General features: G+C 53.8%; 1 protein-coding gene and 1 long non-coding RNA gene across 17 annotated transcripts in view; one reads left to right on the forward strand and one right to left on the reverse strand.

The window, feature by feature from the left end:
- Positions 1-2288: 2288 nt before the first annotated feature.
- On the reverse strand, positions 2289-8549 carry LOC134485203 (uncharacterized). Its single transcript, XR_010063199.1, has 2 exons — positions 7782-8549; positions 2289-2579 (listed from the first exon to the last, which is right to left on the reverse strand). It is a non-coding gene; the product is annotated as an uncharacterized LOC134485203 (long non-coding RNA).
- The window catches only part of Brsk2 (BR serine/threonine kinase 2), a 53117-nt gene continuing 32838 nt past the window's right edge, over positions 6601-26879 (forward strand). For 7 of the 16 annotated variants that reach the window (XR_005499534.2, XR_005499535.2, XM_039101279.2 and 4 more), the window contains exon 1: positions 6623-7075. Coding sequence is in view for 14 of the 16 variants with exons in the window: in XM_039101279.2 (XP_038957207.1) it covers positions 6982-7075 (94 nt within the window). In the remaining 2 variants the exon portion in view is untranslated. Of the gene's footprint in view, positions 7076-26879 lie in introns of all 16 variants that reach the window. The other 9 variants (XM_039101273.2, XM_039101274.2, XM_039101275.2 and 6 more) reach the window with 5 other exon arrangements.

Below are 26879 nucleotides of genomic sequence, written 5' to 3' on the forward strand. Positions count from 1 at the left end.
TTTTCCCCTTGTGGTTAGTGTTGGTTCTTCTCAATTAGAGCAGTTAGCTAGCTCACTATTCTGCATACTAGCCTTGGCACTACACACACTCCAGCCTTGAAGAACATTGTGAATTAACTGGCCCATAAGCCTGAGGGACCAAGCCTCATAGCCGAAGGTAGACAGGAATGAAATGGCTATTACACCCTAGACCCAGCCTCCCCAACAGGCTCTTTGCCAGGAGACAAAATCTGCAGGTGAGGAGGTAGGATGTCAGCAATACCTGACTCCTGGGGCTCTGTTTCGAGCTCAGGAAACCTGTGGCTCCAGGAGCCTCCAGGCTGCCACCACCTGGTGGGCAGCCCCTCTTTCCCCATGCTGGTTCTGTGTTGTACTCCTGGACCCCTCTGACTAGTCACTGGCAGGCACCCACGTGCAGCAATGCCTGTGGCTCTCGACTCTGGGTGGAAGGAAAAGCCAAAATCTACAATCAAGAGTACAGCATCAGCTACAGGTGGCGAATGAATGCCCCTAACACTAGACCACACCAGCTTCCCAGGGAAACAGAGTAGCCTCTGAGAGTGTCAGCTCCCAGCAACTTCAGAAAGCTCTCAACCAGTAGGGGGATGGGCCATGCCTGCCTCCACACACAGCTGATGTCAGCAGAGATGCCCTGGCGTCAAGCCCAGCACGGCGATTAGGAAAACACAATTCTTAATATCCGATATGTTTTAATGAAAATAAAATGCTCTCAATTTTCCTTCTGGTCTGCTGTTTGTCTTTGTCGAAGGAAGATCAGATGTTTTCGCTGCTTCTAGTCCTTGGGGCTCAAAGACCTGTCAGGAGGAGAAATGGGCTATGGGAAATAGACACAGGCAGAACTGCCAAGGAGCACTGGATTCTTGTCTGGATGGTGGCCTGAGGTCACCAGGCTGGGGTAGAATGAGAGGCAAGAACCCTCGTCTGTCACTAAGACAAAATCTGGCACAGTCAACAACCTCAGGCTTGGAAGTGTGCAGTACAAACATGTATGCAGCTGAAACAGGTGTGCAGGGCAGTTGAGCTGTGGCTCAGTGCTGTGACTCCAGGCTGCACCTTGGAGTCCCTCTGTCCCTGGGCCACACCTGGAGAAGCTACCTGAGACCTCTTCTCCTTACAGCCTTGACAGAAGCGCAAAGGTCTGCCAGGTGCAAGTCTGTGATCACTCTGTGTACATCACACTAACCAAGCAGGTCTGTTGGTCATGTCAGCACTGATCCAGAGCTGGTTCTGTGAGGGGGCCTTAGGGAAGGCCAGCATTCCTCCCACAGGCCTGGGTCTGGGCCCTGGGTTTACAAGGACCTACACACAATTGCTCAGGAGGTGATCACAGTGTGCTTGGCATTCACACCAACACTGGTACACTCCAGTCCTGGGGAAGCACTGAGGAAAGGCTCAGAGAATAGGGGGGCTCAGAATGGTTGGGGGGAGATCAAGCAGTGATCATGGATGTACAGGGCAGGCAGCGGTAAATACAAGGAGGCACTGTGACGATCCAAAGCTTCCCGGAGGGTCAGGGACAAGGGGGACAAAGGGAGATGGTGGCCTCAACAATGAGAAAATCCCTGGGCTTTGCTGTCAAGGTCAAGATCGTGGGGCTAGACCCTAGAGGACTGGGAAGACCTTAAGTTGCCTTGCTGTTGCCATTACACCTGAATGAATACGAGTACCACTGAGGAGCTGGGGGACAGTGAGTACTGAGCAGAGGGTGGAGAAGAAAGTTCAAACTCTAGAGAACTGTGGGCCACTGAGACCCGTTCCCTGAGTAACAGGGTGCCCACAGATGCCCTTCACAAAGCGAGCCCTCTAAGCCCAGCATCCTTATAACCACCTGGACCACAGTTTCTCTGCAGAGGTCCTATATCTGAGAGGGAGGCCTGTGGTTTCTACATGAGCTCCCACAACTATGCCCAACCATAATTGGCATCACGGTGGACAGAGATGAACCACTCTTGTTGGAATCACTCCAGGGAGCTGTGACGGGTGCACCTAGCTTCAGGGCTGTGGTGGGACTACGCCTCACAACTCGACTTTGTTTCCACCCTGAACCTTGAGGGAGGGGCCAGGAAGACAGGGCCCCGTGACTTCTTCTAGAAGTTGGAGGTCCAAGGACCACACTGCTGGAGCGAAACAGGATTTGTGTTCCTCCATGTGTGAGCAAGCATGGGGCACTGTAATGCGCACACAGTGCCATGACAACCATAGGCAGCCCCTTACCCTCCTGCATCAGGAGGAATGGTCGGGTCAAGACCAAGACACCATACTGGAGGTTCCTGAGAAAGGCAGGAAAGCAACCTTTATTAAACGTAAATTTCATGAGAAGACATTAAATTTGGAAAAAAAAGGGGGGGAACCCACTAATTATTTGGGTATAGTGAAGTGACATACAGGGTTACCTAGCAATAAAAAAAAAAGGTGTTCAAGAAATTGACTCAGTGTGTTGAGATGTTGACTTTAATTATCAGCCTTCGCCAGGAGTGTGACGCTCTTCTTCCCCGGCAGCCGAGGAACGCTTTGGAGGCGTGTGAGGCGGGAGAAGCCTTGATGTACATCCCCAAACTCTGAAAAGCAAACAGCAATAATAATAAAAACTAAATTGAAACCATAAATAGTCTCGTTACAGGCAAGAGCAGGCGGGATGAGAACGCAAGGCGAGGCACCTCTCCTGCCTGGGACTTCACCCCTGCCTCAGAAAGCATCTCATTAAATGAGTCAATACACGGAGGGTCAAGCCAAACAAAACAAAACAAAAAACGTGGTGGATGAAGGTATTAGGTTACAGTTCCATCTTGATTCAATGGGTGGAGACTCCATGCAGAGAGTCTGCTCAATTTCCTCGGACAGTTTCTCTGAGGCTCGCTCCAGAGGAGTGGAGGGAGGAGAATCTAAGAAATGCTCCTGGCAACTGCCGTACTTGCATTTGCTTCATTTGCTTAGCACTGCCACTGCAAACCCCCTTCCTCTCTCCTCCTTCCTGAGTGTGAGTGCATACTCCCAGACTGTGCTTTGCCATACTGTATGTACAAGACAGTAAGGAGCCAGGATGAGGGCCCCCCTGGTGCTGTCTCCCAGGGAATGCATTGGGGGGGGGGGGGGCTGGGCTGTTTCCCGGGAAATGGATTAATGCTCTAAAGCGATCCAGGAAGCCTTGGAAACAATGTCTCCTCTCCTTGCTCCCCATAATCCTGCATCTGGCTCTGGCTTCTGGAACCCTGACCGTGGGGCCCCCAGATTCTGTACGACGATATCCCATGTGCCAGACAGTAAAGGAGGAGAGAAACAAAAGCTCTGGCTTCAAGATGTGACCTTCCGGCCTGCTTTCAATTGGTTAAAGCGTGGGAAATGCACACAGCGCACGGTATCCGCGGCCCTTTTCAGAGGTATCCACACGCCAGCCAGGCTCTTCACCGCACTCGGAGTGCTGCACAACCTTCCCAAGGCCAGCGCTGTGCTCTCTCAGCCTCGTCACCTTCGTGGGCAAATGTGAATGGAGTCACAGGCAGGGTGGAGGAACCAGTGATGGCAAGTGGACTTTCTTACTGCACCCCACATGGTCCTGCAGGTTGGCCATCTGCCGTCCCTGAGTCCCACAAATGGATCAGCCCCTTCCCAAGTTCAGGCCCCACGGCTGAATTTCTGTAAAAGCAGTCCCAAAGTAGTGGCCTTCGTCCTGGGACCAACCTTGGTCTTGGTCATGGTTTATCCAGCTCCGTCGCTGTGTCCAGATCGGCCCAGGTTAACTAGAAGCAGGCCTGGTCTGCAGGCATTCCTCGTCCTTCCTTGCTTCTGTCTCCCTCCTAGCTGTCCTCCTAAATGCTCTTAGCCCCTCTCCCCGGGCAGGCAAAAACAGGCATGGCAGCACATGCCTCTAATCCCAACGCAGTGGAAGGCTGAGAAAGGAGGATCATGGCAAACTTGAGACCAGTCAGGGCTACATAAGTGAGTTTAAGGCCAGCCTACATCTAGTACGTAAAAAAAGTCTGTCTCAAAACAAAATGAAAAAGAAGCAGGTGGAGAAGGCTGAGGCACTACAATGAGACCCTCAGGCTAAGGGCTCTGGGACCATTCAGACACTAGGTGGGCCACGGGGAAACATTTTTTTTTAATGATGTGTATTATAGGTTTTTTTCCTAGGCCCAATGGCCTAACCTACTAAAATGAGTTTGAAATGTTAACTGGACATTACTGGACAAAAGCCCTACAAATCCCCATGCGTTCTTACCATGTGTCACTGGAATCAATTTGCTGATGCTCTGTTAAGGATTTTTGTTACGAGGTCCTTGGTAGTAGATTTCCACTTCCTTTGTTTGTTTGTTTGTTTGCCTGTCTTTATCTGGTCCTGAGTTACATGAACTAATTCTGAAAGTACTGATGTAGGGGAAGGGAGACTGCTCTTGGCTTGAACAAGGACCTCCCTTTGGAACTCTGGAGCAGGTCAATTTGCTCAAAAGCACCAGACCTGTCACAGCTCCTGTCCCCAAGATACAATGGAACAAGTGGTCCCCCACTAGCCATGGTCACAATGCCTTTTAGCTGGCCATTACTTGGAATGTCCCTCAGTATCAGACCTGCTAAACTGGGATGATGGCAGACTGGCCAAAGCATGTGTTTGTGATTTCACAAAGATGGGAACGGGGGATGTGGGGTCTGCTGTACAGTTGTAGGAGTTGAGGATTTCTGGGACGGATTTGGCTGGGACCTGGCTCCAGATGGTCCTGGCCAGAGAGTCACTAGGCTGCTGAAAGCTGTAGGTGGAGCAGGGACACTGCTGCTCCTGGAGGGAGGGCTGCACATCCAAGGGGAGAGATGCTACCCCTGACCCTGGTGCCTGTTAGATGAACACACAAAAATGGACAGCCAGAGAGAGGGGACGAGACCAAGAGGCAGACATGGTAGAAAGCAGGTAGGGAGAAAACAGTCTTGGATATAAACGTGTTGGGAACTAGATGAAGATAGCTACAGACCAAATGCTGCCAAGGACACTGGAATGGTGGCAAGGTAGGCAGAGGGGCTAGGTGACCAGCAGGGTAGGTACAAGAACGCACCTGGTATCTCATGACTCATGTGGATCATTGGCCATTCTTGTGTGCCTGTGTTCTATAGACCACCTCTGGCCAAATCCCGTTGAATACTCCACTCCAAGGTCCCAAATACATGCAGCTGAGAAATCACCACCCCCCTAGAGGTATGAGCATTGGCCCCAAGCTCTCCCTTTGTGACTGCCTGTGTGTCCCTGTTAGCAGGATAGTACTGCTCATTCCAGGACAACATTTAGTACCAGTGAACCCTAAACTGACCGCTGCTAAAGATCAGGCCAGCTCTTTGGAGGGGAAGCTGTTTCAAGGGCTGGTTCTTTCTTACATTGGAAATATGGACGGGTCACAATGTCCTCACTCTTCATTGGCCTTCCCGGATAGTGCTGGAAAGAGTGGGGCCCTCCTCAAGTTCACCCTGTGACACCTAGGATGGGCCATGGCAAGCAGGTGGCTGAGGCGAAGGTGACACTTCACACCCAAGGACTTGCTGACCTAGCACATTGTTGACTGACAGAGGTATACATTAAGTATGATGTAAAGTTCTGCGCCTGGTCCCCATCTCTCCTCTTCCACCGCCTTCCACAACACATCTTAAGGAAATACAAGGGTTTCATGAAAGAAAAGAGGGTCCTGTAGGTCTGCCAGCCTTAAGGCCATCCTCTTTTTTGGAGGCTTCTCTGGATTACGTAGGTGCCATGAAGCCCCTTGACTCACTGCTTCTCTTAAATATAGAAGAGTGTCTGCAGCCAAAGTCTTGGAGGCACCAGGGGGCCTGCTGCAGAGCGCCTCTGCTAGAGTTCATTGATCCTGCTGTACTGGTGTCTACCAGCATACCGAGGAAACGCTGTCCCCTTCTTCCCACAGGATCAGAAACAGCAGGTGGAGAATGGCTTTCAGGGCACTTTGGGCACTGCAGTGTACAGCTCTTTCGCCTGGCATAAAACATTATGCCTCTGATCACTACCTGCATTCAGAGCTCTAGACTGCACATAGCACCCACGCTGAATGCAGCACCCCAACCTAGCAGTATCTCCACGCCGCTTGCCGAACCCGGGCCTGCATGCCATATCTTCACCAGTGCTCATAATCTCCACCCTGCAGAGGAGCTCCTGCGCCGGGTGACAAACACTCCAAAACCGACTGCCACGGTCCAATGGCCCCATTTTATATGAAAGACACTCGCGAGGCGCGGAAAACTCCTTCCAAAACCCAGGGATGCAGGGAGAAACCTCCAGACCAAGGTGGCCACATGGACGTCTCCCCAAGGCCTGCTGCCTGCACTGCTCCAACATTCGTTTTAATGACATGGCACCAGGCAGCTAAAGCACGGTCCGGAGGCTCCTAGCCAAATGCTGGCCTCCCCTTCGCCCCCGCCCCAATCTCGCTTTTCCTGGCCCAGCGGCCCAGCGCGCTCTTAGAGACTGGCGGGGCGGTCCAGGCGGACGGCGCTGATTGGGCCATGCCTCTGATTGACAGCTGCAAGCACCAGTTGTCACGGTAGCTGCAGCCGGTGGCGCTCGCTCGGGCTCGGCTCGGGCTCGGCCGCACTCGAAGCGACTCGGCTGCTCGTCTGGGCTCGGCTGAGTGGCTCGGTTCGGTTGCTCGGCGGGGCTCGGCTGCACGGCCGCGGACGGGCGTGCGCTGGGGGGCGCGGGGCGCGGGCCTCGGAGGTGGCGGCGGAAGCCTGGTGCCCCCGCCCGCCGGGTCCTCTCGGAGAGGGAGAGAGGCATCCCCGCGGCCCGGCCTCGCACGGGTGCGGCGGGCGCGGCGTGGGGGGCGGCGGGGGCGCGGAGCAGCGCGGCCCGCCCGGGGGCGCCGCGGGCCGGGTCAGCGCGGACGGCGCTCGGCGGACTCGGACGCACGGCTGGCCGGCCCCTCCCTGCCCGCGCGCCCGGGCGCCCACTCGCCGGCGCGGGGCCCGGGAGCGATGACATCGACGGGGAAGGACGGCGGCGGGGCGCAGCACGCGCAGTATGTGGGGCCCTACCGGCTGGAGAAGACGCTGGGCAAGGGGCAGACAGGTGCGTGCGCGCCGGCGGCTGGGGGCGCGGGCGGGGCCGGGATGCAGGGCGGGCGCGCGGCCGTGGGGCTGGGGAGACCGTGCTGACCGGCCCCACCCGGCCGAAGGAGGCCGCAGAGCAGGGATGCTGCAGGCTGGGCCCCGCGGCCGCGAACAATGGGCGGCGGTGCGCTGGTGTCCGCCGCACTCCTGGGTCCCGCCGTGGAGCCCCTCAGCCCACTGGTTGCGGGAGGGCGGGCGCAGCCCAAGGACATGCAGCGCGGCCTGGGGCGCACGGCGACTGGGGCAGCATGGGCCGGGCCTGGCGGCTCCCGGCAGTCCCGCTGCAGGTGCGCGGCCCGGGGCCCGCATTGTGCGCCCGAGCGAGCGCCGGGCCCATTGTGCCGCGGGAGGAGGGGGACGAGCGGGCGCCCATCTGCCGTCTGCCGCGTTAATAGGCGTGCTGCCTGAGCAGCTGCGTCCCGGCCGCATGACCCCCACCTCCAGGCAGCAGCCACCGCCCGGCAGGTCCTGGCCTGGCTTTCCTAGCCTGGACCTCCCATTCTGGTGGGGGTGACAGCGCAGGAAACTAAGGAAAGCTGGACAGCGCCTTCTTCTGCACCCAGTCTCAAGCTTGAGTGTCTGCGACATTGGGCTTCCCTGGGGAGGTAGAGGGTGACGGTTTCTGGGCTTGGGCCATACATCACCGCCTGGCGGTTGAAACAAACCTGGGCCTACAGCAGAAATGAACCTCCCCAAGAGTCTTCACTGTCTTTCCCTGGGCAGGTTCCATTTCTTCACAGCTTTCCCATGGATGAGCAGTGAACTCGACTACCTTATATTTGGCCAGCTTTCTGGGGCGGGTGAGGTTTAGTCAGCCCCCTCATCTGGTCAGCGAGGCGCATTCACACAGACGTCTTTGTGGGAGGCTGGGACTCAGCCATTTTCTTTCTTCTCCCAGGACTGGCCTGTCTTCCGGCTGCCCAAAGGTCCAATTGGCACTGCCCACATCTTTCCCTTTGGAAAAAGTTCCCCAGAGCCAGTGAAGGCTGGGGAGTGGAGGACAGTGGGAAGGTGCGGTTTGGTTCCGGTGGGGACTTGGGAGCCTTCTACAAGCACCCCTGGGGCTTCATGGAGGCAGTGGTAGGTGATGTTTGAGAAGAAGGTGGGCCAGGCTGAGTTCCCTTGGAGACTTGTAACCGTGATGTCGCTGAACCAAAGGTGGATTTTTTTTTTTTTTTAAGCCCCATGGCTACATCTTCCTACCCTGGAGTCAACCCCTGAGCTGAGCAGTCAACAACAAGGCACTGAGCAAGGGGCCCAGGACTGAGAGGAAGGCATAGGCAGCTGGTGTTTTCTTGAGTTCTGGATGCGCGTGTTTCCTGGGATGGGCAACGGGAGTTTGTGAGGGAAGAGCCTGGAGCAGCAGAATGCAGGAGGCAGTGAAATAATCTAATTATCATCCCAATAAAACGTCGTTATAAGAAGCCCTGGGTGTGTGAGTGATGAGAGTGGTGAGTGATGCATGGTGCCTTGTGGACTCTGGGTAGCGGCTGGTCTCCTTGTTTTCTCTGTGGCATTACACGGTCGTATAGTTAATGACACAGTGATGGCGGGTGATGTAGAAGGACCCTAGCAACAGTGCTCCTGGGCCCTTGGGATGCATCCCCTGTCCGGACTTCTGATTGTCTGAGGAGTGCAAGTGTGCAGCTCAGGGGACTGTCCATCCCACGTGCCTTCCCTCTTTACTACTGAAGGGTCACTCTGGTGGATGTAGGTAGATCCTGACTGTGTTTGCTGGGCCCGGCCACTTAGCACCAGATGTCAGCAGAACTGCTGTATCTCAAGCTTAGGTGTTATACCGGGATCGGGCAGAGGCAGAGTTCTTGCCAGGAAAGCTTGATGAGGGAGTGTGGGCCAGACCTCTGTCCACGGCTGCCTTGCTTACATGCTGATTTGAGGGCTTCTCCTGGCATGACCACATGTCTTGGGAACACACACACAGATGGCTTTCTGTTCCTACCCACCTGCTTGTTTCAACACTAACCCTTGCTCCATGTTGCTTGTGTCTGTCTATCCACATAGAAGCTGCTTCCTGGGATTGTGGATGGGCATAGCCTGGTGGCATTGAGCCTTGTGGAGTAGTGTAAGCCCATCATCGCCTGTGGGAAGCTGGACCTCAAGATCTTGCCTCTATAGAGTTAGATGAGGTGGGAGGTCTGTGGCTCCTTTATGCTTTCTGGAGCATCCAATGCTCCTCTTCTCTTAGACCACCCATTGGGCAATAGCACAGTCTTACATGGGTGGCTGGGACCCAGCGAGTTTCTCTTATCACTTTTGCTGGTGTTTGGCCTCTGCTTCTGACCGCTGTGGCTGTGGTCGTGTGTGCGTACCTGTAAAGCTACCTTGGAGGCCCTTTGATGATTGTCCACCTGGGTCCAGGTGCTGAGTGACACTTGGAAGACTGGCCAACAGAGGCTGTTCAGGAGTTGCTGGCTCTCCAGGCCCAGGTGTCCCTGGGCTGGACTGGGAATCCACTGGCAAAGGTTCCAGCAGAACTTTCCTCTGATCCGAGACGTGCTTTTTCCAGTTCCTTCCAGACTTGACCCCTGCAGAGATGGGAGACAGTCCTTACCTTTGAAGGTACCCCTAGAGAGTGAATTGGGAAGAGGAATGGGAGATATTTCAAACCAGGTGGTGTCAGGACCAGAGGGAGAGTTGAATGGGTTGTGTGGCCTCGCTGCTCGGCCTGTCAGTGTGTTCTGCCTGTCACGGGCAGAGCAGGGCACTTTTCTGCCCATACTAGGACTTTGCTTTTGTGGACTCACAGCCCAGGAGGGCCATGGGATTGTCTTTGTTAGAATTTCTATCGCTGTGCCAAAACACCTTAACCAAGAGCAACTTGGGGAGTGAAGGGTTTGCTTCAGCCTACACATTACAGAAGGAAGTCAGGGCAGGAACTTAAGGCGAGGCAGGAACCTGGAGGCAGGAACCGAAGCAGGCAGCATGGAGGAGTGCTGCTTACTGGCTTGCTCCTCATGATTTGCTCAGCCTGCTTTCTTGTGCAACTCCAGGACTACCTACCCAAGAGGTATCACTCACAGTGGAATGGGTCCTCCTGTATCAATCATTAATCATGAAAATGCCCTGTAGCCTTGTCTGCAGGCCAATCTGGTGGGTTCATTTTTTCCTCAATTGATCTCCTCTCTTCCCAAATGACTCTAGCCTGTGTTGATGTAAAAAGAGAGAGAGAGGGAGAGAGGGAGTGGGGGTGAGTTAGCCAGCACAGACATACTATAGGATGTGATGATAGAGCCCACTATTCTGCAAGAAGTGGTCAGTCAGGCCGAGAGAAGGGGAGGAATGAGCAGGACAGCCTTCACGCTTACTTGACTGGGCTCACAGGTCAGTAGATGGACTGCCACAGTGAGAGACGAATTATCCATTTCACACTTTCAAGCGGCCACTAAGGGGCTGGATGAGAGCTCTGATGACTGCCAGGCTGTAGATGAATCATGGGGTAGAAGAAGCCTGTGAGGGTGAGACAGGTGGGATGAGGGAGAGATGGGTAAGAGAGACAGGCGACTGGGGAGTGGGTCAAGGAGATTTAAGTAAGGGTGAAGAGTTGGGTCAAGGAGAGACCAGATCAAGGAGAGGTGGCAAGGAGAAGTGTGAAGGGGTTGATCAGAGGACAGGTGAAAGACAGGTGGGAAAAGGACCAGCGATGAGAGACAAGTGATCAGGGAGAGACGGGTGAGAAGGGAGACAGGTGTAGAGGAAGACAGGTGAGAAGCAGGAAGCACACCTGTGGGTGTGCAAGACCAGCGATGTTGGTGTTCGTGGGTGGAGGGCGAGAGAGTGAACAGGAGTAAAGGTGGCTGCTGGACCAAGGTACTTTTGAATGTCAAGCAGGAACTAATGAGTGTCTTGTTTCAGGCCCTGTAGATGGGCCAGGCTGGTGAGGGGCTGAGACACAAGCTGTGTGGGGCCTAGGCCCAGAGCCCCTAATATGGGTGGAAAGGGGCTGGTGGCCTCTGCAGCAGTGAAGGTGGGTGGCGTGCAGTGTCTGGTGATCACTACTCAGCACGCTCCTCTGGTCCCTGCTGTGAGTCCCTCGTGGGATTACACAGCCTTCTTCCCACATCTGGCTCTGGCTATCTGACCTAGTTGTACAGGTGAGGGTACTGTGGCTTCAAAGCTAGCACTCCGTTAGAGCTGTGCTTACTGGGAACAGAGAGAAGGCTTTGCCTTGTTCAGAGCTCATATCAGGTGGCATGCAGCTATCCTGCCTCTCGTCTGCCCTTCTCTGCTCCTCACCGTGGCTAAGCCTGGGCATGGCCAGCCCTCCTCCCACAGTTCACACTCAGGAGTTCCTATTCTCTCTGAGAGCTGTTTCTGCAGGCAGTGGGGTACAGAGGCTAGGGAAGAGGAGGTGTGCTTGAAGAGTAAGTGTTTTGGGTAGAGGTGGGGGAACCCCAGGAACTGCATCCTGTCCCAGCCCACTGAGGTGGCTCAGAGTGCATCTGTGTCCCTGTGTACCCGTGTCTCTGCCTTGTTACAGGCAGTGATGAAGACCAGGGAGGCCTTTTCATTAATCCGCGAGCTTCCTGATGTGGAATGGGGTCTGCTGGAGAAAGGATGCTCACTCAAGGTGTGGGATGTGCCTGCACAGAGCCTCCCTTGATGAGCTCATGGGCCTGACCTATATGGACTTTGCCTGACTAGACATCAGAGCCTTGGTAGAGTAGGCCTATGCAGGGTAGGCTTCCAGAGTGGGCTGTGTCTAGGCCCCTGTTCTGCCATTGCATGGGGAGAACTGCATCTAGAAGCAGTGGAGTGAGCTATTCTGTACCTGCGTTGAAGTAGGTCCAGGGCTAGCCCTTACCGTGACTCGAAGCAGAATCAGCGCCTGCAGCTGCTCCCTAGGCTTTGTTTCTGTCAGATCATCAGGCAGTCTCAGAGCTGAATGCCACTTGGCTGTCTGTAACCACCACAGCAGTCGGTGGTAGTGGGCTGAGGCTCTGTGGGGGTCCAGGTCCCACTATATCCCTGGCTGCCTGAGATAGACAGAGCCCTTCCTTTCTCTGAAAGTGGTCAGACATTGTGTCAACTGGTGTGTAGACACCATCCCCCATCCCCCAGCTAGTCACATGGGTAGTAGTGTAAGGCTGGCAAGGCCTGTACCACCACCACCCCAACCCCCTGTTAGAAGCACCAGGCAGACCCACTCCTGGACACAGCCTGTCAAGTGTGTCCCCGTGCCCTGACCATCTGCCTAGATTCTTCCCTGGTGTTTATGGAGTGGGCCAGGGGAGAGTGTATCAATTTAACCCCTTCCTACCTTAGTACCCAGTTTCTATGCCACACAGTGGACACGCAGGTCCTCCCCAGGACAGCCACCAGTTACTAAGGGTGGTGCAAGTAAGTCACTAGGAAGCCTAGTTGTCTGGGTTCTGGCAAAGTATCGAGGAGGACACCTTCACAATGACCTAGTTGGGTGTTTCTTTTGGAGTGTCCCTGGGGTAGGTTAACACCTGGTTGTGCATGCTGTCCTTTGTGGGCCATGCCTGGGAGTCCTGTGCCCACCTGGACTTAGTGCAGGCAATTCTGTGCTGTGGACTCTGGAGGCTGTACACTGGCTACTAACTATAGTAGAAAGGCTTTAAGCCTTCGGCCACATTTACAAATGGGTTTGTGTGGTAGGAGCCAGTAAGCTTCCTATCATGGCCCTTTTGGGGAATACTGTGGGAGAGACATGGACTTATCTGTTTGATGGGGCCCCTTGTTTTGCCCTACTCTGTAGGGAGTTTATAGGTCCATGAGAGAGCTTCCTGTCCTGGTCAGAAGTAAGGCTTGAGCACACCTGCATGGTAGCTAATGTGCCCAGCAACTCAGGTCCCAGCTTAACATGTCCAGGCTGCCCACAGGCGTCCATAAGGCCTTACCTAGAGACTCTGATGAGCCAGGGTGCCCAGAGTTCTAAACAGGATGGAGGCTGGGCTTCGGCTGCAGCTTCAGGGACAAAGCAGGGATTGTGCCAGGGTGGCCACCACTCAGGGCCCAGCCCGCTTGGTCCGGGCCTTGTTCTGTTGCCTCTGAAGGGCCAGTGTTCAGGATCCCAGCAGCTGGGAGCCAGCCCCGCCTGCCGGACAACATCCTGAAAGTCCATCTGTTCGATAAGAAACCTCCCCCCTTTTGAGGGTGGCTTCTGGCATGCTGGTCACAGGCCAGGTCTGGGATCTTGACCCAGGCATAGAGTTTGACAGCATCTTCCTGAGTGACTGATCAATCCATGTAGAATGTAGAATGGAGTAGTGTCCCCACTCCCTAACTGTAGGAGGACATAGCCACCTTCTCTGGGTGGACACAGCTGTCCCCACTCCCTAACTGTGTAGGAGGACATAGCCACCTTCTCTGGGTGGACATAGCATCCCTGTGAACCTGACCAGAGATAAATGGATAATTTTGGGCCCTTGTGGTCCTAGAATGGCTAGAAAAGGGCACAGAACTGTTCTTCGAGCCCATGGGACTCCAAGGTTCCTCTGAGGGGCTCTAGCACAGAAATTCTTTAGCTTTCTTGAGGACAAAAGTGCTGTAGAAATATTCACACTGCCACTGCCCACTCAGGGTCTTGAGAACAGAGCTGGTCTTCCTGGCCTTTGGGCAGAGGCTTGAGGGCAGCCTGGACAGCTGCCTCAGGGCTAGTGACGCAAGTCGGGGCAGCTACACGTCAGCTGAGGCTCAGAGCCGTGGGCGGTTTGTGCAGGGAGACTGTGAATGTGCCTGTTGAGGGACGGCTAGGCCTGGGAGTCCCAGTCACCCCAGCTGCCTACAGCCCTTGCAAGGGTGAAAGTATCAGGATGGGAGTCGTGGTGGAAATGCCCAGTGGGCCCTCAGTGCTCAAAGAGTAGGGTTGCTAGATTGAATCACATGGATGTGGGTCCCTGAGAACCTCTTCCAGGAACCTGTGGCCAGAGCGAAACCAGCTTGGTAGGATTACTACCGCATGGGCTAGCTTTCCACAAGCTCTCCTGGGCTCTTGGGCCCCTGGATACTGGTTTTCTCAGCATGTGGCCTCTGTCCCAGACTGAGAGTTCTCTCAACCTGACCAGAAGTCCTTGCCCGAGAAAAGGTATTGGCCACCTTGAGGGATTATTGATGCTAGGATTGAGAAGGCTGTCCCTAAGGTGGAGTTGTTTGTGCTCTGGGCCTGGAGTCCATTGGCCAGGTAAGGGTTTGTTCAGCTTCTTGTGTAGCCAGGTAAAGTCCCTCCCTAAGGTCAATGAGCTTCAGGACCCACCTTCAACCTTATTCTCAAATGTAGTGCCTGGCTTGTCTTGGTGTTATCAGCTGGTCCTTGGCATAGCCTAGGTGCTGAGGGTATGTATACCCAGGGTGACCCAAATACCCAGAATGCTAACCCTTCTTGTTTTAGACTATATTGAGGGACACAGAGATTTGCTGTTCTTGGGGAGCAGCAGGATCTCATACACATCATCATCAAACCAGGTTTCTGGTCTTTGGAGCCATATTGTGCCACCTTCCTATGGACTGGTAGGGCTGCAGGCATAATCCCTCTGACCTGATTCCCACCGAAGGCAAGTCCATCCCACTAGGAGCTGGGTGAGCCCCAGCCCGTGGTACCACACTTAGTGTTTGCAACTGTCTGGAGGCTCTGGGGTCATGGCTGTCCTATGGCATAGTTTGTGTACCATGTCTCTGGGTAGGTCTATCTCTAGGGCTTAGTTTGAGTGACCACACTACAACATGGAATCCCTCTTCTCCATGCCTTAGTTTCCCTGTCTGTGTGTCGGTGGGAGCCTGAAAATGAGATGATCCCAGGGGGATATTCTTACATGAGACTGAGCAGTCCTATGCCTCCCGCTGTGCTAAGGGACCACCTTGGGATCAGGGGACTGAGGCACAAAGAGAAACAAGACATATGGGCCCTTCTACTTGCTGGCCCCTTCCACATAGGGAATTTCCTGGAGCTCTTGTTTGCGTAGCAGCAGGCAGTGAGAGGTGATAGGATTGTGGTCACCTTTGCCAGCCAAGAAGAGGCTGCATAGGCCCAGTCCTCCTAACGCTCAGAATGGCACCTCTACCATTTTCACAGGCCCTGGACTAGTGAGTGGGCTGAATGCGTCTCTTGTCACATGCCCATAGAACCTCAAGCAAATCCCTGGGTTCCTACTGAATTGAGCTCATCCCACTCTGGCTCTGGCTCCAGCCTGGTGGGCATGGAGGAAGGGTACTTACAGCAGTAAGCCAGCTGTGAGTATCCTCCCAGACTCAGCCCTAGGGGATTTCTGTGGATTGTGGCGGTTATGGAAACTATGCTGGGTCTGACCTGGATTATAGCATGTCCAGAGAGGATGTAGAGCAGTCTCCAAATCACAGCATTCCCTTCCCTGACACGCTCAGCTTCAGCCATCAGTACTGTGCACCCAGTTTAGCTTCAACTCCATTTATTTGGAAAAAAATCCTACCTGGTAATGTTTCAGTATGTATATAAAAAAGACAGAGACTCCAAGGATCACAGAGCTCTTACCACTCCTAGCAGTAACTCTGACTTCTAGAGCAAAAGCTGGCCCAGCACTGGGATGAGAGTAAAGAGCTTTCCTGGGACTGGACCTCTTCCATTGGCCACTTCATCTGCTGATCTGTTACTCCAGAAAGCCTGGGTGGGATGGGCCTCTCAAGGGAGAGTACTGGGATTGGCCTAGACCCCACCGTCTGTCCTGAGGCTTTCAGCATCTGAGGGTAGAGGTGGGGCCAGCAGGATGGCATCCCAGCTCAGGCCGTGTCTCTCAAACTCTTATGGAATTGTATGACAGAGTTGCTTCTCAGAGTGAGCTTTCTTGTATGCCAGGCAGGGCAGAAGTCTCCTTTCCTGCCCGATGGCTCCTGATACAGTTTCCATCCCTAGGGAGGAGGACTTCTGTCCAGTCAGAGTGTGAAGGTTTTGCGAGAGCCTCTGGGTATACTAATTTCCAGCAGATGACAGTGGATACAGTAAGCATGGAGTTCAGTTAAGTGACCCAGCCTGCCCAGGCCTCTTGTTCCAAACTCCATATCCTAGGACCTCTCTTCATGGAGCTCTTATGCTAACACACTAACTTATGGCCTCTATGTGGGCTCAGGAGGCTGTGCTAGGAGCTGGAAGCCAGTGAGCCATGAGAGGCACGGTCACATTGCCTGGCATCTAACTGATGCTGGGGAACTGGTGTGGGGAGGACCCCTGGGGAATGTGGGTATTTTCACTGGAGTTGGAGCTGCTGTTGGAGAGGCTAAGCTTAGTGCCTGTGAGCTGGTGTTCATTCTAGAGCACAGGAATCTTGGGTATGCATGCAACTGTGGCAACTTAGAAGACTATACCTTTCCTCAATCTGTCAGTCCACATGTCTGAGAGATGTTAGGGCTCAGGGGTCCTTGGAACTATTAGCCTTTAAAGTAACCCCAGACCCATGCCTACTCTGTACTGAGAGCCCTTGACTGCTGGGTGCCAACATCTAGTGACCCCTGCCCACCCTAGCTTGCAGAGAAAGCCTTTACCAAGCCCAAGGGGTGCAGAAGGCTCAAGTTCCTGGGTCTTTCTTAGGGGATGCACTCAGACTGGAGATCCTAAGTTAAGCCTTTACTCCTGGGTATCTGGGAGCTGTCCAGCAAGACTGTGCTGAAGTCCACAACTTCTGCCACGTGAGGTTGGGGGAAAGGTGTTTCTGATAGTTGTTGGTCTTCAGTCCCCAAGCTATCTGTGCCAAGCTATGTGAGGGACTTGGAGGTCTTTGGTGAATTTTCATATTTGTCTCCCAGGTGTAGCCTTGGGTTTTGTGATGGCCTCGGGTTGCTGTTGGGACATGGACCTGGCTATGGGGTAGAGGAAACTTAAACACATTGGGCCTCATATTGCTGGTCCTGGCCTGGCCTGCATACTCAAGGGTACAAGGTGCAGGCCTCCAGCTGACTCCGGAGGAGAATGCTTCTCACTGACACAGACTCTGACACTGACCTCTTGGCGGTAGATCCTCCCATGAGTGTCTCTGACTGCAGGAAGGTGAGGACATGGCCTTTCTTTTGGTATCTTGGAGTGGGGGCAGGCCTCTTACTGTAGATGCAGCCTGTCCTGTCCTCACTCCTGGGTGCCCCTTGTTTCATGGTTCTAAGGGTGGATGGCATTCACGAATGTGATAGCTTTGGGTGGCTGTTGGGGCCTGGCCTGGGGGAGCCAGCTTCTAGTTGTCTGTAGGTCAGGCTGATCCCTGCACCCTACCCCTAGGAGGTGAGAGGTTGCCAGTGCTCACCTCTGGCTTCTCCAGCCTGGGCCTTTCATTTCCTCCCGGCTTGATTCTAGGCCAGCCCCAGTGGTTCCCTGAACAGAGTCCATCTTCCCTGCCATCCCCTCAGGCTAACTGGGAGATGGTAGTGACTGGAAACAGGTCATGTTTGGAATAAGGAGAGGCCTTGGGGGCTCTGAAGAGGCTGCTAGCCAGAAGATTAATGTGGGAACAGCTGCTGGGGCATCTATAAAGAAGCAGGATCATCACAGAGTGTAGAATTGTGGGTGCCAAACCCCAAATCTCAGAGGACTTACAACTAGTTTTTAGTGTCACCGACGGTATATAGCAAATGCCACAGTGTGTTAAGGTGGGCATACCTCTGTCCCAGTGAGTGAGCTCACAATCCAGTGTCCTGTCCCATCCCTGGGAGGATACACCGAGGGCCGTCCCAGTCTGCAAGTTGAAGCACTACCCAGTGATATCAGGACCCAGCGTCTGTGGGGAAAGAGGTCATGCATAGGCAGTCCCATTGTCCCCTAGAGCTTGGCCTACTGTCCTAGACACACTAGCACCTACAGGCAAGTGAGTTTGCAGCAGTACCTGGCCCAGCCCCTCTCTTGTTGTCACATGCTCTCCCTGACACACAGCTTTGGGGCCTGTGCACTCTCTGACATACCCTATCATCATCTGGAGGGGAGGAATACGGCACCTGATTAGGTCAGTTTCGGGTCAGTGGCAGTTCTCAGGCCCAGGAAGGCAGGCAGATGGCTGTCACCCCTGGTTACATATGCCACAGTGGGGACCTCTGCCTTGGATCTTTTGATGTGGTGCTGGGATGACAATCCCATCAGGGAGAATTCTAGTGGGTCCTGAGCAGATTGGGGTACCATTTTTCCATGGTACAGAATGATTGGTGTGACATGTGCTGATCTGATGCCCTTGAAGCTGGTCTCTGGCTGGTAGATACCTAGGTTGGGTGGAGGTATCTTCACAAATAATTGCCAGCCTCCAGGCCTACTTTTGCTGCCAAGTCTGGGTTTGGCTGCCCAGTGTGGTTTGACCTACTCTCTAGGTAGAAGCTTCCAGAGCTAATGCTCTTTCCCAGCCCTTCAGAAGCACCTGCATTTCCTACAGCATTTCCAGCCAGGCTCTGGCTACCCTGGGAGGCTCGCCAGGGTCACATGGTTTGCCTCCTGACTTCCAGAACCCCAAACCCTTCGGGGCTATGGGGCCTGAGGCACCAGGGCTGCTCTTCTGTGCAGGCCTCACTTCTCCATACCCGCTCCTTTCCCTGTCTACCCTTCCCTGCTCTGTTCCCATCCCCAATGCCGTACTCTTCCTGACCCTTCCTCCTGTATCACAGCCTCTCCTCGGAGACTCCTTCCTAGAGCTGCAGGATTCAGAGTGGGTATATGAGGGCATAGCCAGCCAGATAGCCCTACCTGGGACCCAGGAGTCAGACATGGGAGTAGAGACCCCACTGCATAGTACCAGGCCTTCTGACTTCAGGTTCTGGTATCCATCAGGGACTGGAATGAAGACAGACACAGCTCTTAGGACAGGGCAACCCCCAGCCTGAGTGCCAGCCCGGAGAGGAAGAGGTGGCCGGGGGGAAGTAATGCCAGGTTTCTCAGTTGGACATTAGCTCCATGGGACTTAGGGACAGATGCTGCTGTTGGGAAGCATCAGTGTAGGCCGGCAAGCTCTGACTCTCTCCTCTCCCTGTCCTTCCTGCCTGCTGCCCACTAAGCAGATTCTATTATTACCTTACTGCAGATTACTGGCCGCCTGCTTGAGGACGGACTGGCAGGCCCTGGCACAGGGGTGGGGCTAGCGTTTCTGTCCCTGACAGCAGGTGACTGCAGGCTTCAGCGTTACTCCCCTCTCTGACTGGGGCTTCCCATTGGCATTGTAGGCCAGGCATGGGTCCATCTGCCCGTCTCTTTGATTATATGAGCAGCACGTCCCCCTGGGGGGGACTGGGGTCCCTGAACTGTGTATGGTTCCCCGAGGGAGGTTGCTTCTCTAGACGTGGGAATAGTGCTGGCCAGGCTGCTTCCTTTTCCTTGGCTGTAAGAATGCATCGGTGATAGCCGGGCACCTCAGCTTTCTCTTAGTTAAATCTTCTGTCTTGGCTGCTCACTGCAGTGGATTCCTACAACAGGGTTGGTACAAGGCAGGCAAGGAATCCCACCTGCATGGAGAGAGTACATTTGCCTATGCTGGCCTATTGGTTCTCATAGCTGCCAACAGTAACAGGGCAGAGGTGTCCCTGAAAGACTAAGGATGGAGGTCTTTTCTACCCTGCATTCCTCAAGGTGATACTGGGACTCTGCTGGTGAAAAGGCCCAGGGCAACCTACCAGGGCACCGCATGCCTGTGGAGGGTGTTGTAAGGGGCACTGTTGGTGGTTGTGAAGTGGAATTGGGATATCACCGGGTCTTGCAAGTTGTCCCTAGTACTGGCTGTGTTTCTGGGAGGACATTGGGGTGGCCCATTGCTGGGCCGGGAGACCCTGTGTAAGAAGACTCCAGGATGCTCAGATGGGGAGGCCTGGAGCCTTCTTCTGCTTTGGGATGGAATCTGAGGGTGCATGAAGGTCTAGAGGCCTGTGTCATAGTGTGCAGGTGTGTGTGTGTGTGTGTGTGTGTGTGTGTGTGTGTGTGTGTGTGTGTGCAAGCATGCATGTACATGCATGTCCTGTGTTTTGTAGACTTGTGTGCCTATGGGCATGTAGGCCTGTGTGAAGGTGTATGCAGTGGTGTGTGTACGTGTGCACACACCCACGCCCACATATGTATAGGGCTGGTGTGTCTGTGAAGGTCTGAACTCCCATGTCTGCCTGTGTGTGGGATGATAAGAGACTCCCTGGGGTTTCCCAAGGAAGGCATCCCCAACCTTATCACCATGGCAACCCCATTGCCCATCCCTTGGGCACTGGAGGGGTGGGGCCTGGCAGGTGCAAAGCAGGAGATAGCAACTGCAGGACTCAGACTTCTGCCAGCACACGGAAGCATAGGAGTGGTGTCTGTCTAGACCTCAGTTAGGTCCACAGTGGTTCCTCCAGGCCCCTACCTTCCTAGAGCATTATAGACTGCTCCACACTGTAATCCTGTCGTCTCTGCCCTGCCTGTCTCTCAGAAGCCAGACAGCTGCTGGTCAGAGGACTGCCACTCACTGTGTCTCCTTTGCCACTCCATGGTATGCATCCCAACCTCATGGAGGCCAGTGGGAGTTCCTAGTGTTGGATCTCTAGGTGTGGATACCAGCCCCTCTTCTCCTGTCCACCTTTATCCTAAACATGCCTTCCAGAACAGTGCTACTCCATCAGGACCTTCTCCATCTGGGGGTCTGCAGGCCTCTCACTCTGAAAGTGACTCCACCAGTGGCCTGATCGCCTGCTTCCTTTCCCTAGGTCCTGCACAAGGGAGGTAAGACGAGCAAGGCTTCCTTAACTAGGACACCAGCTTAGACAAACGGTTCCCTCAATTGAATTACTGAACAGATAAAGGATTCATCAAAAATACCTCGTTGGGGTAATTTTACAGTATTGAATTGCAGAGACCGGTTAATAGAAATGTAATGTGATCACTTGGCACTACAGGGATTGGAGTGGGGTCCCTACCCTCCTCTATAGATATGGCTCAGTAAAAAGGGAGTTCCCAGAACTGGCTAAGGCTCCAGCATGGATGCTGGGAGTGGGGTACAAGGAGTATCCTGCTAGATTCCTTGTGTGCCCAATAAATTTCAGTTTCATAAAACATGTGACTCCAGATAAGGGAGCTAGAGGAAGGCTGTCCTCCACAGGGAACTGTAAGGGTACCCACTGTGCTCCCTAGGGGAGGCTGCGGTCTCTTGTGGGGATCTTGGACAACTCTTCCTGCTGGTGGGCTTCTAGGGATATAAGTGTTTTTATGCCTTGCTGGGACTCTAACTGCAGATGGGGCTTCACTGACATCACATTAAGGTTGTCTTTGAGCTGCCTCTTCAGGGGCTGGGACATCAGCTACCAAACTGACTGACCAAGAGAAAAGATTGTTTTTTTCACTGTAGGTACTTGAACCCTCTTCCTCCATGAATGGGAGACGTGGAACTCCCTCACAGGATACCTCACAGGATACCTCACTGAGGAGTGTTGATGGCAGGTCTTGGAGTGTACCAGGGACCTGGACCCTTTAGCTGTAGAGTCCATCTCTCAGGATCCTGCTCAGCATTCCCTGGCCTCCCCAAACCCTCTCCTCCTAGGACACCCAACCTGTAGTCTCTCTGTTCCTCTTGTTAGCATGGAGGAACTGTGATGCCCAGTTCATGGCCTGAGGAGTATAGCCTAGCGTAGCTTCCTCCATAGTGGGGCTTACAGTTTGCTACAGTCTAGTAGCCCTTCCTCTGCCTAGTCCTTGCTCCCCATTTCTGTACACACCTATGGTCTGCCCTTGGGGAAGCTCACCTGCTCATCCTGAATCCTGGCTTTAAGGGTTTGGAATTCAGTGCCTACGCCATGTGCCATTGCTCATACCAGGGGCCTGGGTCAGACTCTAGGGCATAGCTACTGAAACAGCTGTAGAGGACCCATGTCTTCTTGTCCTGTAGCTTGAATACATCCTTCCTGCCAGACCCGTGAGTGTTAAGCCAGTTGGCAAGTTTGGGGTGTTGGGTCTCACCTGGAGACACCCACATCACATCACTAGGTTCATTGGCTCTGAACCTACCTGCAGACCTTAGCCTGGCCACAGAGTTAGGGCCAAGTCAAACCCCTTCACCTGCCTCGTGATGATCCTGGGAACAAGTGAGCCTCTGGGAAAGCTGGACTGGTGACCTAGCCCCAGGCGGGTGGCCCTGCCAAGGCTATTGGTATGGAATCAGGTTTTCTTATTCCTCTGTCCCTTTGTCTTCCTTGACATAAAGGCTCCCCCTTCCCAGGAAGTTTGTCTCTCAACCTGAGGAACTGACATGGTCTCGGACCATTCTGAACACTCTAGGTTCCTGTCACGGTTAGGCTGGCAGGTGAAGACAGTTTCTCCAGGATTCCCTGGTCCTTCATCATCACTTGTTCAGTCATCTATGTCACCTTGGAGAATCACCTGTCGTGCCCCTAGTGAACCAGAGCTCTTTGGATACAACAGGCCTCACATCCCCATCCACACCAGCCAGTCACTCTGGGAGACACCCACATCACTATCCAATCACACATGGATTGCAGAAGTCACTTTTAAGTCAGGGTCAATGTGGTGTCCCAAGGGCTGGGGTAATGTACCATGTGAAATGAGTTGTGAGCTGGCAGAGGGCAGACCATGACAGTGATGGAAGTGGGCCACGGTTGCAGAGAACACAAGGACACTGTGGTGAAGGCTGTGTAGGCTCCCCTGATTGGCTGATAACTTAGTACCTAAGTGCTGAATCCAAGACCAAATGAATGCTTGAAATTCTTGTAGCTGTTGTAAGCCAAGTCTACTGAGATGGCTATAGGATGCAGCCAAGGTGGGAATGCTAGACAGCAAGTCTCAGGGGGCCCATCGGCAATTCAAAACAGAAGGTAGGAACTGAAGGCCCTAGGGATGGGCCCATGTCCCCTTCCCGACTTGCCACTTGTCATGTGGCCTTTCCATCATGCAGCCTAGTCTCTGAGGCTCAAGTGCCTAGCATTCTGCTCTGTGGGGGGTGAGAACTTCAGAGCGGTGCTGAGAAGACCACAGTACACTGGACAGCAAGTCTCAGGGGGCCCTTGATGTTGGCTGCTCTGGGTCCTGGACAGTTCTGAGTCCCCAGTATTAAGCAAAGGTGGGTTCTGGATGTCTCCTCTGCTCTTTGGGCCCTTGAAAATTTTGTGGGTAGTAGACACAGAAAGAGGAAGCCATATTCTCTGACTCTAGGGGCTGGTTATCCACATAGGAATAATCCACGGGCCCCAGCCATGATGTCCCCGGCACCCCTTTTCTGGGCTGTCAGTAGGTGAGAGCACAGCAGGGACACTGGCTCAGTGGCCAGGGCAATGACTGGGGCACAGTGGGGTCAGAGCCCCAACCGAAGGAGGCAAGAAGGTAAGGGGAGCCTTGGATGCTCCTGCCTTATCTGCTTCTCTCACCATGGCAACAGATGGAGGTTTGAAAGAAAGAAAGGAGAATGCTGTATGAGGTGACTGGGATTTGGAAGCAGGGATCCTTCAAGGATCATTCAAGGGGGAGGGATAGCATCAGTCCCTCTCTCTAGGCCATTGACCCCCAAGATTGTGAGTAGGCTCTGGAGTAGGGCTGTCTCCTTTTTAAGACACTTCAACCTGGCTCCTGGGGTATAATGGCAGATAGGATGGGAAGGGTTTCATGTCCCCATCTGGATATCTGATGGGTTGAAGTAAACAACATGAGGGAGAGCTTGACATTGGGCACGGCTCTGTCTCCCCCAACCCTCAGGGAAGGTTGCAGCCTGGGAAAAGGCCTCCCTGGGACACCAATCTCACCACGTTGATGATCATGCCCAAGATGTCTCTGAACCCTTTCTCCCCTCTTCCCCAGAGAGCTTCCTGGTTTGACCCGGCAGGTAGAACTAGGCTATGGGAGTCCCACCTGGCTGCACTCTCAGGCTCAGCCTTCACTCAGGACTCTTGACTTCTTCAAAGGCAGCCTGAGAGTAGGTCTGCAGGTTCAGCAACCCTGCGTGGGACATTAAAGCCTGTGGTAGTTCATATTGGTTTATGATGAGATAAGAGAGGGACTTGGCCTTCTTAGTAGGCCTAGGGAAATGCCTGCAAAAACAGTGGAAACTTTCACCACGGGGAGGGGAAGCAGCCCTAGCCAGCTGTTGCATTCCCATGTACTGTGGGAGCTTGGCACTTGAGCTGAGGCCTTGGGCTGGGCACCACCCTCTGAGAGGGAGGTCATCATTGACCATAAGCCTTGGTACCCAGGAGCAACTTGCCAACCTGCCTTTCCTCGGGACTGCAGCCTTTAGTCCCCAGTATACCAGTCTTTCTGCATCTTCCCTGACAGTCAGTGGACTGGGGTATGGGTTCCTTAGATGAGGCCCAGTGGAAGAGAGTAGTCAACTCAGTCAGTACGTAGGCAGATGGGAGGGAGTAAAGAGGAAGGGGCTGGCGTCAGTGGGAAGACCTTTCCTCAGTTGGAGACAGTGGTAAGGATCCCATGGTCCTTTCTACCCCAGGGAAAACACTGATCACCTGCCTAGGCTCTGGGTCCCAGACTACACGGTGATACAGTGTCCTACAGCATTTGCAGAGCCTAGGGCACCACCATGTGGCTCTCATTGTCCAGAGTCAGTACAGGACAGGATCTCCTTGGGCCCCAAACAGAGCAAAGGATAGTATCTAAGATCACCTGGCAGCCACTGCATGGACTCGACTATATGCCCCTTCCTGTCTGCTACAAGCCTGGTGGTCCAGCCAGGCCTCCCAAGGAGGATGGTAAGGTAGGTATTTGTCTCATAGCTACCCCAGTTCACACTAAGGCTGGACCCAGTTGACCTATGGGTACCTCCAGTGGTCCTGTACTCTGTGGACTTCACTGTGGTTGGTGTTCTCTCCCACCTTTAGTCTACTACCTTTGGATGACTTCAGTAGGACATGATTGATGTAATCACATGCCAAGCCCACCATCCCCCCTATTAATCCTGGGAATTTTGTTCTTCCCAGTTCCTGCATTCTGATCTGACCTCCAAGGCCCCTGCAATAATGGTCCCTGTGAACGGGAGAGGGTGCTGAGGGGAGATGGACCAACTCAAGAGGCTGTGAGTTCCTATAGTGCCAGTATAGAAGGTTTGGGGTTCAAGTGGGTCACTTTAGCCTGTGGGGGCCCCTGACACTTGTGTTGGAAGGAAACAGTGACCCCCATCCTTAGATATGTTGGGAAATGAAGGATACTGCCTGCTTCTATGAAAGGTTTTCTTCTCTCTGCCCAGTACACAGAATCTGGGCCAAGCAAAGGGGAGGAAGAGGCAGCTGCCATGGGGCCAGGCTGTTGAGACCCCTCTAACCCCAGGCCCGTGTCTCTTGATTCCCAAGAAGTCACTGCAAGGCACCTGCAAGCATGGACTTCCTGTCCTGGGCAAGCAGTGGGAAATGGCACTGACTTGTCACCAAAGGACGTTTGGGCTGACAGGCTGGGTGGGTTGGGATTACTGCCTCATTGCTGTGGTGGGTGATACCTTATAAGCCCCATGTCCCCTTGCAGGGGGAACCTGGTACTTTGTCTGCTATCAGACTTGAGATCACAGGGGTAACACAGGCTAGCCTCAAAGTTCACCAAGGCCCCTGGCCTGATATGGAGGTTGGCTAGGCTTCCTCAGCTGCCCTCTGATTGGAAAGGGAATGCATGCAGGGGACCTGGGTCCTCTGGTCCTGGTGCAGGAGGAACTCTCTGTTGGAAATAATCCACCATTAGGGACTATTTAGAGAAGTAGGAGAGAGGCAGGTAATCTCTCCCCAATCAAGATGGAGTTCTTGGCCACTTGGTAGGATGTTCCCATTATGTGTATCAACTTAATTTCACTGTTTTCTTGTTGCTAGAAGGCAGGAAAATGAGGCAGGTGGGCTGAGAGATGGCTATGGTCAGCCAGGGTAATGAGGGACCCATGGGAAGGGCACTGCTTACTGCACTGTGGTTCTAGGCTGAGACCTGATTCTCACAGAGCTGGGAGGTCAGGGGCTGGGAGCCTGCTGTGTAGGCTTTTATCTGACGCCATGGGTGCCTTATAATCCTGATGTGGTTTGTCTACGTTTCACCAGGGTGCCTTTGAGTTTCCTAGCTTCTAAGTTGCCCCCTTTCCCCAGTGGTGGCATTGTTTACCTTTCGTAAGTTTGATTTTATAAACTCTGTTTATACGCAGTGTCCCTTGCTCCATTGCTTTTGTTGGGAAGGCCTCTTAGGAGTTGTCTCCTTCCCCTAGCTTCTCTGTGGCCTCCTTACCCTTACCTGACTGTGGCCATTCCTGGACCAAAGTGACATTCTCTCCCATCTGTTCAAAACCTATGGCAGCCTGTCCCTGGAGGCCTAGGAACTCAGTATCTAAGCCCCCACACACCCCAAGGCTGCCATTGGGCAACAAGGATGTCTCCTGGCTTGACCCCTACCTGAGCCACTTCCTTGGTGAGGTCGTAGCCACATTTCAGTGGGGGATGAGATGAGCAAGTTAATGGCACTTCAAATGTGGAGTCTTCATATTTGATGTTTACCACGAGGAAAGGAAGCCAGGAGACGCCCCCTCCCCTCCCCCCAGCAAGGCTAGAGGGACCTGGGCCCTTCTAGACCAGGTAATAGTGAAGCCCTCCTTGCCCATCCCCGGGCTGCTTAAATGACTACACTCTGCCTGGTAAGAGACTTGGGATACAGGATAGCAAGGTCACTTGAGGATGATGCTCCTCTCCCCCTCTACCTCTCTTTCCTTTCTGGGTCAGAGATTCCTTTAGTGGGTACTGACCCGGGGTTACATTTTGCAGAATAGAAGGCACCTGCCCTCCATTCATGTGGCAGGCAGGGGAGGGTCGGGCACGCAGAGGCAGCCAAAGGACTGCAGGCATGTGAAATAGTTCGGGGCTTA

Source organism: Rattus norvegicus, chromosome 1 (assembly GCF_036323735.1).
Source record: "Rattus norvegicus strain BN/NHsdMcwi chromosome 1, GRCr8, whole genome shotgun sequence".
Taxonomy (NCBI): Eukaryota; Metazoa; Chordata; class Mammalia; order Rodentia; family Muridae; genus Rattus; species Rattus norvegicus.